Source organism: Heterodontus francisci, chromosome 9 (assembly GCF_036365525.1).
Source record: "Heterodontus francisci isolate sHetFra1 chromosome 9, sHetFra1.hap1, whole genome shotgun sequence".
Taxonomy (NCBI): domain Eukaryota; kingdom Metazoa; phylum Chordata; class Chondrichthyes; order Heterodontiformes; family Heterodontidae; genus Heterodontus; species Heterodontus francisci.
Window position 1 is genome coordinate 61193289 of NC_090379.1, and position 13239 is coordinate 61206527.

Here is a 13239-nt window from a genome sequence, read left to right on the forward strand (position 1 = left end):
GCTGCTGAAAAAGATGAAGATGCTAAGTTATATTGTGGGCACTGTACTGCTTCACTTGCATCTAAATGTAGTTACACTTTAAAGTTGGCAGATTGCTGACTAGAGTTGGATCTTTGACATGAAACAGTTAAAAATTACCCTTTAAAGTTTCTAGCAGCTTAATTGACCATTTGACATCTTTTAAAAGTTTACTTCTGGCCAATTGCAGTTCTGCAACAATGCAAAGTCATTGATAGGATACTGTCTCTTGGAGAAAGTATGATTACTTTATCATGAGCATCTAATTATCTGGAACACAGCTGTTGTGTAGTCAAGTGAATGGGGAATCCAGTACCCTCTTACCATTTTTTCTGTTTTTTTCCTGAAGGCATATTGCTTATGGTTCCCTAGAATGCAGCATCTCTATAGTGTCTTGCATGATCTGTCATTTTTTGTCAGTTTTGGTTCATTGGGTAACGCTCTTGCCTCTGAGCCATAAAGTTCCAGATTCAAATCCTGCTCCAGAACTTGACCACAAAAATTAAGGCTGACACTCCAGTACAGTACAGAGAGTGCTGCACTGTCGCAGGTGCCATATTTTGGTTGAGATGTAAAACCGAGGCCTTGTCTGTCCTCTAAGGTGGACATAAAAATCCTATTCACTATTTCGAAGAAGGATAGGGTGGGTACATTTATCTCTCAATCAACACTAAAGATACAGATTATCTGGTCATTATCACATTGGTGTTGTGCATTGACTGCTGTGTTTCCTGCATTACAACATTGACTACATTTCAGAGGTACTTAATTGGCTGTAAAGCACTTTGAGACATTCGGTGGTCATGTAAGATGTTTTTTAAATGCAGTTGTTTATTTCTTTTGTGTAAACCTAGACATGAGTGTTGACAGGTGATTTATGCAGTTGAGGTTGTGTTACTGTATGAAAGTAGATAGAGGCAGAACTAGTTTTAAAAATATAGATGAAAACATTGTGCTTTTGGTGTAAAGCTAAGACTAAGGACAGTTACACTGGCTGCCTGACATGATGGCTGGGATTTTGTTGAGCTGCCAACTTCTGGCTCCGTGGCTTAGGAGACCAGAAGGTCACAGCGGCAGTTCGTTGATGGGACCCAACATTAAATATTTAAATAAAGGAAATGAATACATTGAAATACCATTCACTGTGATCTTACCGGTTGTTTGGGATCATCTGTGCGACGGGCAGCACTCATGCTGCTTCACTTTCCTATGCAGGGAAAGCTGGCATCACTGAAGTGGGGAAGGGGGATCTTAGGATTTCTCGTGAAGTGGGGAGGAGTAGGGAACGGGGTCAACTCTGCATTTCAAGTATGGGGTGGGGAAGGGTGACCTCTGCACATTGTACAGTTGCGGGGGGGGTGGGTGGGAAAGAGGTCAAATCTTCAATATATGTGTTATGGAGGGGAGCGGGGCGGCCATTTATTTTCATTGCATTGGTGGGGGGAACGGGTCAGAAATTGATTTACAGTGTAGTGGGGTGGCGGAGGGCAGGGGGTAACGGGGTTCAACTCTGTCGTTTCTGTGCAGGTCTGGCAGCCCTTTAAAAATAGCACCGCCTTGCGATTGGGTGGGGATGGCCCGCCCTGCATAATTAAATGAGTCGCTGTGTGCTAGATCGTGGAGGCACGTGGCCCGTGTGTGTGGGCCACCATGTTTTTTGTCTGCCACCGCTCCCGGCGGCAGGAGAATAAAATTCAGCCCAATGTGTCTGAATTTCCAAAAGGTGTCTTATGTTTGACTTCCATACAATATTACTGTGCTGATTAAGCCAGGGAAATCTTGTTTGAATGCTGTAAACAGAATCACAGAATAATTAGGGCGGCGCAGTGGTTGGCACCGCAGCCTCACAGCTCCAGGGACCCAGGTTCGATTCTGGGTACTGCCTGTGCGGAGTTTCCAAGTTCTCCCTGTGACCGCGTGGGTTTTCGCCGGGTGCTCCGGTTTCCTCCCACAGCCAAAGACTTGCAGGTTGATAGGTAAATTGGCCATTATAAATTGCCCCTAGTGTAGGTAGGTGGTAGGGAATATGGGATTACTGTAGGGTTAGTATAAATGGGTGGTTGTTGGTCGGCACAGACATGGTGGGCTGAAGGGCCTGTTTCAGTGCTGTATCTCTAAATAAATAAATAAAATAAATAAATAAAATAATGCAGTGCAGATGAGGTCCTTCGGCCCATCGAGTCTGCACCGATGCATTAATGACACCTGACCTGTCTACCTAATCCCATTTGCCAGCACTTGGCCCATAGCCTTGAATGTTATGACATGCCAAGTGCTCATCCAGGTACTTTTTAAAGGATGTGAGGCAACCCGCCTCTACCACCCTCCCTGCCAGTGCATTCCAGACCGTCACCACCCTCTGGGTAAAAAAGTTCTTCCTCAAATCCCCCTTAAACCTCCTGCCCCTCACCTTAAACTTGTGTCCTCTCATAACTGACCCTTCAACTAAGGGGAACACCTGCTCCCTATCCACCCTGTCAATGCCCCCCATAATCATGTACACCTCGATCAGGTCACCCCTCAGTCTTTCCAGCGAAAATAATCCAAGCCTATCCAACCTCTCTTCATAGCTTAAATGTTCCATCCCAGGCAACATCCTGGTGAATCGCCTCTGCACCCCCTCCAGTGCAATCACATCCTTCCTATAATGTGGCGACCAGAATTGCACACAATACTCCAGCTGTGGCCTTAAAAGTTCTATACAACTCCAACATGACCTCCCTGCTTTTGTATTCTATGCCTCGATTGATAAAGGCAAGTGTCCCATATGCCTTTTTCACCACCCTATTAACCTGCCCTTCTGCCTTCAGGGATCTATGGACAAACACGCCAAGGTCCCTTTGTTCCTCGGAACTTCCCAGTGTCAGGCCATACATTGAATACTTGCGTGTCACATTACTCCTTCCAAAGTGTATCACCTCACACTTTTCAGGGTTAAATTCAATCTGCCACTTTTCTGCCCATTTGACCATCCCGTCTATATCTTCCTGTAACCCAAGACACTCAACCTCACTGTTAACCACTCGGCCAATCTTTGTGTCATCCGCGAACTTACTGATCCTACCTCCCACATTGTCATTTATATAAACGACATAGATGACAAACAATAGGGGACCCAGCACAGAACCCTGTGGTACGACACTGGAAACTGGCTTCCAGTCACTAAAACAGCCGTCTGTCATCACTCTCTGTCTTCTACAGCTAAACCAATTTTGAATCCACCTTGTCAAGTTACCCTGTATCCCCTGTGCATTTCCTTTCTTGATAGGTCTCTCATGTGGGAACTTGTCAAAGGCTTTGCTGAAATCCATGTAAACTACATCAACTGCACTACCCTCATCTGCACACCTGGTCACATGCTCAAAAAATTCAATCAAATTTGTTAGGCATGACCTCCCTCTGACAAAGCCATGCTGACTATTCCTAATCAAATTTTGCCTTTCCAAGTGGTGATAGATTCTCTCCTTCAGAATTTTCTCCAATAGTTTCCCTACCACTGGTCTGTAGTTCCCTGGCTTATCTCTACAACCTTTCTTAAATAGTGGGACCACATTAGCTGTTTTCCAGTCCTCTGGCACCTCCCCCGTGGCCAGAGAGGAATTGAAAATTTGGGTCAGAGCCCCTGCAATCTCTATCCTCACCTCCCACAGCATCCTGGGACACAAATCGTCTGGACCTGGAGATTTGTCCACTTTTATTCCTGCCAAAACCTCCAATACCTTGTCACTCCCTATGACAATTTGCTCAAGAACCTCACAGTCTCTCTCTGAGTTCCATATCTACATCCTCATTCTCTTGGGTGAAGACAGATGTGAAGTATTCGTTCAACACCCTACCAATGTCCTCTGGCTCCACCCACAGATTTCCCCCTTGGTCCCTAATGGGTCCTACTCTTAAACAGTACCTATTTGATGACATTCACCTTAGAAGTGGAGCTGTCAGAAGAAACATGAAGTCATGCATTCCAGCTGTGCAGAGTTTTAAAATATCCTAGAACTGCACTATCAGCAGCAAGTTATGTTTCTGTCAGAGGGCATCACAAATTCTGTTTTCAACTAGTGTAAATAGCAGTTAGGAATATTTCCCCCCCCCCCCCCCCCCACCCCCTCTAAACTAAAACACATTTTTACTTTTCAGCAATCATCGCAGGAACTATGCATTTTCTTTCTTCTGCTTCCACTTCCTGATTCAAGTCTGGAAGCACTGAAAGCAATTATTAGGCATCCCTCTCCCCTCTGTTGCTTCAATTACCTTGACAGACCTAGGATCTTTCTATGACTGAGTTTCACATTAATCAATACATTTACCCATGGATGTATGTGGAAACCAGTATACTAGAATTCCATATTTGGGCCACATAACTACAAGTGTACTATAAACCCCCAAATAATGAGAAGGAGATAGAATAACACACGTCGGCAAATTTCTGAGTACAAAAGCAATAGGGCAATAATAGCTGGGGAATTCAACTCCGTAGTATCAACTGGGATCCCACAGTGTGAAGGGCACAGAGGGCACAAAATTCTTGAACTGCATTCAAGAGAACATTTTTAGCCAGCATGTAACAAGCCCAACGAGATGGGGTGCAATTCTAGATTTAGTCTTAGGAAATGAAGCTGGGCAAGTGGATGAAGTTGCAGTGGGTGACCATTTTGGAGATAGTGACTGTAAAACAGTTAGATTTAGCATTATTATGGAAAAGGACAAGGATAGAACAGGAGTACAAGTTCTAAATTCGGGCAAGGCAAATTTTATGAAACTGAGAGGTGCTCTGGTGAAAGTGGACTGGATACAGCGACTAGAAGGAAAATCAATGGCAAACCAGTGGGAGGCATTCAAAAGCGAGATTCTATGGGTACAGTGTAGACATGTCCCCACAAAGATAAAGGGTGGTACTACCAAATCTAGAGTCCCCTGGTTATCTCAAAGCATATAGGGTAAGATAAAACAAAAAAAGAAAGCTTATGACAGTCACAAAAAGCTTAAAACTTTAGAAAGCCTAGAGGAGTATAGAAAGTGCAGGGGTGAAGTAAAAAAGGAAATTAGAAAAGCAAAGAGGATATGAAAAAATATTGGTAGCTAAAATCATGGAAAACCCAGGAGTTCCTCAGGGTAGTGTCCTAGGCCCAAACATCTTCAGCTACTTCAACAATGACTTCCCTACATCATAATGTCAGAAGTGGGAATGTTCAGTGATGACGTCAGGTGAATTCCTCAAGTGAGAACCAGGCCATATACAGTATGTTGAGATGGAAGGTGAAGAGGAAAATAAGAATGCCAAATGGAGAATATGAGAATAGAATGCCAATCATCATAAAAGGGAACCCAAAAATCTTCTACCGGCATGTAAATAGTAAGCAGGTAGTAAGAGATGTAATGGGGCCTATTAGGGACAAAGAGGGTGATACGTGCTTAGAGGCAGAGGGCAAGACTAATATACTTAATGAGGATTATGTGTCAGTGTTCACTAAGGAAGTGGAATCTGACAAAATATCGGTAGAAGCGGAGAGGGTAGAGGTGATGAATCGGGTAAAAATTGAGAGGGGGAGGTACTAAAAAGACTGGTTATGCTTAGGGTTGTTAAGTCACCTGGTCCGGATGGCTTGCATCCCAGTTTGCTAAAGGAAGTGGGGATGGAAATAGCGGAAGGGCTTGCCATAATCTCCCAACTTTCCTGGATATAGGGGAGGTGCCAGAGTATTGGAGAGTGACAAATGTGATACCCTTATTCAAGAAAGGATGTAAGGACAGTCCTAGCAGCTACAGGCCAGTTAGTTTAACATCAGTGGTGGGTAAGGTTTTAAAAACAATAATTGGGGAAGAAATGACCAGGTACTTGGAGAGGTTCGAGTTAGTTAAGGATAGCCAGCACAGACTTGTAAAAGGCAGATCATGCTTGACTAATCTAATTGAAATTTTTGATAAACAAACAAAGAAGGTTGATGAAGGGAATGCAGTGGATGTTGTTTACATCGATTTTAAGAAAGTGTTTGACAAGGTACCACATAAAAGACTGGTTAACAAAATTGAGGCTCATGGAGTGAGGTTAAGTTAAAGCAGAAAAAGAAAGCTTATGATGATCACAAAAAAGTTAATACTTTAGAAAGCCTAGAGGAGTATAGAAAGTGCAGGGGTGAAGTAAAAAAGGAAATTAGAAAAGCAAAGAGAGGAAATGATAAATTATTGGCAGGTAAAATCAAGGAAAACCCAAAGATGTTTTATCAGTATATTAAGAGCAAGAGGATAACTGAGGAAAGGGTAGGGGCTATCAGAGATGTACAAGGGAACTTACACGTGGATGCAGAAGATGTGAGCAGGGTTCTTAATGAGTTTTTTGTCTCTGTCTTCACAAAGGAGAGGGATGATGCAGACATTGTAGCAAAAGAGGAGTGTGGAATATTAGATAAGGTAAGCATGATGAGAGAGGAGGTACTAGAGGATCTGACATCCTTGAAAGTGGATAAATCACCAGGGCAGGATGCATTGTATCCCAGGCTATTAAAAGAAGCCAGGGAGGAAATAGCGGATGCTCTGATCATCTTCAAATCCTCACTCGCTACAGACGAGGTACCTGAGCATTGGAGGTCTGCGAACGTTGTACCATTGTTTAAAAAGGGTGTGAGCGATACACTAAATAATTATAGGTTGGTCAGTCTGACTTCAGTGGTGGGCAAATTATTAGAATGAATTCTGAGAGATAGGATAAACTGTTACTTCGAAAGGCACAGATTAATCAGGGATAGTCAGCATGGATTTGTTAAGGGAAGGTCATATCTTACTAACCTATTGATTTTTTTTTTGAGGAAGCAACAAGGAGGATTGATGAGGGTAGTCTCCGTGGATTTTAGTAAGGCATTTGACAAGATCCCACATGCCAGAGTGGTCAAAAAAGTAAAAACCCATGGGCTATAGGGGAATGTGGTGAGTTGGATCTAAGTTTGCTCAGTGACAGGAAACAAAGGGGTAATGGTTAATGGATGTTTTTACGAGTGGAAGGTGGTTTCCAGTGGTGTTCCACAGGGCTCAGTGTTGGGTCGATTGCTGTTTATGGTATATATTAATGGTTTGGACTTAAATGTGGGAGGCATGATTGGGAAATTTGCAGATCACACAAAAATTGGCCGTGTAGTTGATTGTAAAGAGGGTAACTGTGGAGTCCAGAATGATGTCAATGGTTTGGTTGAGTGGGTGGAAAAGTGGCAACTGGAATTCAATCTGGAGAAATGTGAGGTAATGCATTTGGGGACGACAAACAAAGCAAGGGCATACACAAGAAATGGGAGGATATTGAGAGCGGTAGAGGTAGTGAGAGACCTTGGAGTGTATGTCTGAAGGTGGCAGGACAGATGGATAAAGTGGTGAAGAAGGCATATGGAATGCTTTCCTTTATTGGCCGAGGTGTAAAATACAAAGCAGGGATGTAATGCTGGAACTGTATAACTGCTGGTTAGGGCACAGCTGGGGTATCGCGTACAGTCCTGGTCATATTACTGGAAGGATATAATTGCTCTGGAGAGAGTACAGAGGAGATTTACAAGAATGTTGCAAGGGCTTGAAAATTGCAGTTATGAGGAAAGATTGGATAGGCTCGGGTTGTTTTCCTTAGAACAGAGGAGGCTGAGGGTGACTTAATTGAGGTGTACAAAAATATGAGGGGCCTGTTTCCCTTAGTGGAGAAGTCAATTACCAGGGGCACAGATTTAAGGTGATTGGTAGAAGAATTAGAGGGAACATGACGAAAAGCTTTTATCCAGAGGGTGGTGGGTGTCTGGAATTCACTGCCAGGAACGGTGGTGGAGGCAGAAACCCTCTACTCAATTAAAAGGTACCTGGACTTGCACCTGAGTGCTGTAACTTGCAGGGCTACGGACCAGGTGCTGGAAGATGGGATTAGATTGGGTGGCTAGTTTTTTCAGCCGGCGCAGACATGACTGGAACTGCTTTGGCTTAATTTATCATTTGCAGTTGATTGTTTTCCCCTATAAATACCTTTTTGTTTGACTTACAGGCAGCTGATGAGCCTGCCTATCTCACAGTGGGGACCGATGTTAGTGCCAAGTACCGTGGTGCCTTCTGCGAGGCAAAGATTAAGACCGTGAAGCGACTGGTAAAGGTCAAGGTATATTGCTCGCTGTTCATCAGAAGCACATTTGTTTATTCAGTTACTTTTGGCTTGTATTTCTACTATAATGCCTTGCTGAAAGGTAATTTCCAGTATGCTTAAGTCTACTTTTGGTATCTGTCATATTGCCTAGGTGATCTTTAAGCATGACAGTTCTACACAAGTTGTCCAGGATGACCAAGTAAAAGGCCCATTAAGGGTATGTATGACTTTTCACTGATGTTATGCTTGAATTGCTCCAGTAACAGTTAAAGCTTACATTTGTGCAGCAATGTACCCATCATCAAGACCTCCTCTTTGCACTTTTGTAATATTAACTGCCTCTATCCTTGATCTCACTCCCCCCGCTGCTGAACACAGTGACTCCTGACAACGCGGCACAGTGGTGCAGTGGTTAGCACCGCAGCCTCACAGCTCCAGTGACCCGGGTTCAATTCTGGGTACTGCCTGTGTGGAGTTTGCAAGTTCTCCCTGTGTCTGCGTGGGTTTCCTCCGGGTGCTCTGGTTTCCTCCCACATGCCAAAGACTTGCAGGATGATAGGTAAATTGGCCAAGCGGCCGAGGGGTAACAGGGGGACGCAGAAGCGAGTGGCCAAGGTGGGGAAGCGGTGAGACCTGGAGCGAGAGAGGGGGATGAGGGAAGTGGCGAGGACGGCATCAAGTGGTTGAGGGATGGCAGTGGCGAGGCGGGGAGGGGCGAAGAGAAGCATGAGGGCAGGAGGGAGTAGGGCACTGTTGGGGTGGGATGGAGGCGGTGATCGCAGCAAATGAGGGGATTTGGGTTTAATTTGTTTTTTTAAAAATAAATTGAGCAACGCCAATTTTATTTCTGGCAGCTGCCTGAGACGTTTCAGTGGATAAGGCTGCATTTGAGCATGCGCCAGTACTGTGACCCCAGTGGTTGCGTTGTCAGCAAATGCAGCCACAGCTGAAAGCCTAAGGCAAACCTTTCCAAATGCGTTCTATGCCATTCTCCCAAGAGTTACCCTACATAAACCCCAACTCATCCAAAACTGCCAGTACTGTTATTTTGTATTAAGTCCTGCTCTTCTATCAACTTTGTCTTCACTAATCTCCACTTATTCTCCATTTCCCCATGTATTTTGTTACATTTAAGGTGGTAAAGATGTACCAGTTGTTTAATACTGTGCTTAACACAGACTATTTTTCTCACATAATGCAAGTAGTATGTATTCACAGAATAACTAGTTGCCCATTTAAAAAGGGGTTCTTGACCAATGCTGAGGAAACAGATTGGAGTGGTAGCATATTGGACTTGGACACTAGTCTACCTACTAAATTTTATATTTTGTTTTTGTGTGTGTGTTGGGATAGGGAAACTGGTGTCTCAACTAAAACTTAAAAGTAGTTAGTTATGAATGTAGTTAAATCATTTTAGGATTTGTAATTTAGGGCAGGAACATACAGTACTGTAGAGAGATCCCTATATTGTAATGTGTATCATATAGGTGTGCATAAATGCAACAAACCTGTAAGTTGTGCTCATTTGTGATTCACATAAAATTGACTAAAACAGCATGGTGAAACCAATCTTTATTAAATCTCAATAATGAAACCAGTTTGATTCTGCTTTTGTGTGTTTTATTTTTGTTCTTGAGCATCAGTGCAATGGTTAGAAAGAAAATGTAGTTGGAGTATAATTGCACATCAGCTGAGTTCTGTGCTTGTGTCACCTGATTAGTTACTCATTGATATGTGCAGAAAATGGCTCATGTCAATCATTAGCTTTTCTTAATGGAGGAATTGCTTCTTGTGGTTACATGACATGGATTAATATGGTGTTGATACATTTGTCCTTTGCGGCAGCACAACACCCACCACGGCAGTGACTTTACTTTCATTTGCTCAGAAGTGCACTCATCACGTTTTCCCCATTTTGATACATCTATAGATCTCCATAATGAGCATCCCACCACCATGTTACTTAAAGTGAACAATTGGAGGGGAAGCTTAGTAAATTCAGTGATCTGGCATAGTGTCAGACTATGTAGACCGATCTCCCATTGATACGATTATGCCAATTTGCTAGTTCACTGGAAGCGGTTACCTTGGGTCCACGGTGTCAGGCAATCTGTCCCTTGATGCAGAACTCGATACACACATGGGGAAAGCAGCTACCACCTTTGGCCGACTTGTGAAATGCACATGGGATAACACCAAGCACCAAGCTGATGGTTTATAAGGCCTGTGTTCTCAGCACCTTGCTGTATGGCTGTGAAACATGGGTGACTTGCAGCTACCAGGCAAAGAAACTCAATAATTTTCACCTTCACTGTCTGTGGCACATTATGGCTATATTCTGGCAGGACAAAATCACAAATGTGGCAGTCCTCTCAAAGGCAGCGCTCCCAAGTGTGTTGGCACTAATGAAACAAAGATGCCTTCGGTGGATCGGACACGTCCACAGGATGGAAGATGGTCGCATACCCAAGACCCTTCTGTATGGTGAGGTAGCCAAGGCCAGACGACCAGTGGGGCGCCCAAAGTTCTGCTTCAAGGATGCTTGCAAGTGCAACATGAAGATCTTGTATAAAAACAAGAAATGCTGGAACCACTCAGCAGGTCTGGCAGCATCTGTGAAAAGAGAAGCAGAGTTAACGTTTCGGGTCAGTGACCCAGCATCCGCAGTATTTTGCTTTTATATTATGAAGGTCTTGTATGTCGACTATTGCACTTGGGTGTCATTAGCTGGCGAAAGAGGGAAATGGCAACACATCCTGTGAACTGGTACGCACTACCATGATGACCAGTTGCTACAGCGCTTGGCAACAGGCGTCAACGTCAAAAACAACAACTCACAGCATCATTTGGCAGCTTCACGTGCAGCACTTGTGACAGAACCTGCCTCTCAAGGATTGGACTTCACAGCCATCAGCAAGGTGCACCAAGAGAAGGCACCCCATGTAAATGGATTGTTTGCTGCGTGCCCATTATCTTTCGTAGATGGAAGAATGTCAACCTAGTGTCCTGCTCTGGTGTGAAAAAGGCTTCATGTTTGGCTTTCACACTTTCCGATCATTAACACGATCACTGCTACCATAGTGGATTCACTAAAACGGAGGCTTCTGCTCCTTCATGAGCAACGCTCTTAAAGAATTACAAGATTCCACTTTTATTGTAACTGCAATTTTGCATTATTTTGTCAGATAGGTGTTATGAAGTTACAATAAAGCAGGGCAAGAGAAGACCAGATTTCACCCTACCCAGTAGATGGTTGTTACCTCCCCAGCTGTTAATAAAGCCAAAGGGAGAGGGGTAAAAACAGGCCAACTAAAGGAAGAAAGTTAGGAAAGCTTCCTTTTTTTGCTCTCTCCGAAGTTCAACGTTACTAAGGCATTCCAACTGTGTATTTGTTTTGTTCATTCATGGGATGTGGGCATTGCTGGCAAGGCTAGCGTTTATTGGCCATCCCTAATTGCCCTTGAAAAGGTGGTGGTGAGCCACCTTCTTTAGCCACTGCAGTTTGTTTGGTGAAAGTACTCCCAAAGTGCTGATAGGTAAGAATTCGTGGATTTTGACCCAGCAATGATGAAGGAATGGCGATATATATTTCCAAGTCAGGATGGTGTGTGACTTGGAGGTGGTGATGTTCTCCTGTGCTTGCTGCCCTTCTAGATGGTGAAGTTTGCAGGTTTGGGAGGTGCTGTCAAAAAGGCTTTGGCGAGTTGTTGCTGAGCATCTTGTAGATGGTACACACTACAGCCACGGTGGAAGGAATGGTTGTTTAAGATGATGGATTTGGTGCCAATCAAGTGGGCTCTTTTGTCCTGGATGGTGTCTAGCTTCTTGAGCGCTGTTAACCCACTGCTGCCAGCCAGTGCAGAGTGGGGCTGAGACTGAAAGATTGGAAGGTTTGAAGTCTAGGTTGGCCAATTCAGTACAGCACAGCCAGGACGATACTCTCCAAAGCCACATTCCTGTTCGCAGCTGCCTCAAAATGCCGCCACAATTAGAAATGTAAAATTTAGGTCTTAAAATTATTGGGGTCAGTTTTGGCTAAGAGCTGACATAATTAATTGGTGGAATGGTTCCTTCCTTTTAAAACAAACGTGCTCCCTCTGTATAGGGAAATGCTTAATCTGTCTTTACTTTTGTGGAAAAGACGAAGTGTGCATATTTGGGATCAATGAGCAGTTCCTAGGCATTTTCATTCAGCATCAATGTTGTGCATGATCCTTACTTTAAAATATTACAAGTAGTCTTGCAAGGGAATACCACGCTTCCTGCAACACTGAATTTTTTAAATCCAGTTATTTCTTTCTTGTGCAAGTTCACAAACATCTGCTTGCGTGGTGATTGACATAGGACGTCCATTACTGATTCAACCTTAAGATATAAAATCTTGAAGGTGGTAATATCTGACTTATTTCTATAGTTCCTTGCCTGGACTTGTTCTTGACAGATTATGCATATTTTATTGTACATGGATTACACTATATACATGTGATGGTTGCATTGTAAGGTTAACATGGGATGTTTGTTTTTTTTCAAAATGCTTTGTATTGTGCTGCAGCTTGGAGCATTAGTGGAGGTGAAAGGGTCTGATGGCTCTTACCAGGAGGCTGCCATCAGTAAGCTGACAGATGCCAGTTGGTATACTGTAGGTAAGTGAACTTTTTAGTATTACTTCTGCGTTAACTTTAACCATCATTCTTACATATTCCTAATTGTTGTTTGTGCTTTGATATTGGAGTACCAATTGAATGTTGGTTTATATATTTGTTGAATTGTTTCAGCTTTGTAGTATTTTATGTTTTGTGAAAACCTTTCTTTAGTGTGTTTTTGAAACTAGATTGATAATGCTGTTCATTTAAAATGCATAGTTTATGTTCTAAGACTGTATTAAGATTCTCTCTGCAGATCTAGATGTGCTTTCCCACACACTTGCTATGCCTTGTACATCACAATGTATACGTTGCCCACCCCATCCAAAAGTCATGCAATATTCTGGGAGAGGTGAAAACCAGATTAAAACCCACACCATTTAGGGGGACTGGAAATCTGGAACATTTCTCTGGCTGGTCGTCCTTGCGTCCCCACCTTCGGCAATCTAATCAAGTCTAGGAGACCACACTGGT

The 13239-nt window shown here is 43.4% G+C and overlaps 1 protein-coding gene across 5 annotated transcripts in view; it reads left to right on the forward strand.

Annotated features, from left to right (window-relative positions):
- Positions 1-13239, forward strand: part of arid4a (AT-rich interactive domain 4A) — a 144354-nt gene that overhangs the window by 24892 nt on the left and 106223 nt on the right. For all 5 annotated transcript variants that reach the window (XM_068039224.1, XM_068039228.1, XM_068039226.1 and 2 more), the window contains 3 exons: positions 8027-8137; positions 8274-8339; positions 12675-12765. In XM_068039224.1, the coding sequence (XP_067895325.1) occupies positions 8027-8137; positions 8274-8339; positions 12675-12765 (268 nt within the window). The remainder of the gene's footprint in view (positions 1-8026; positions 8138-8273; positions 8340-12674; positions 12766-13239) is intronic.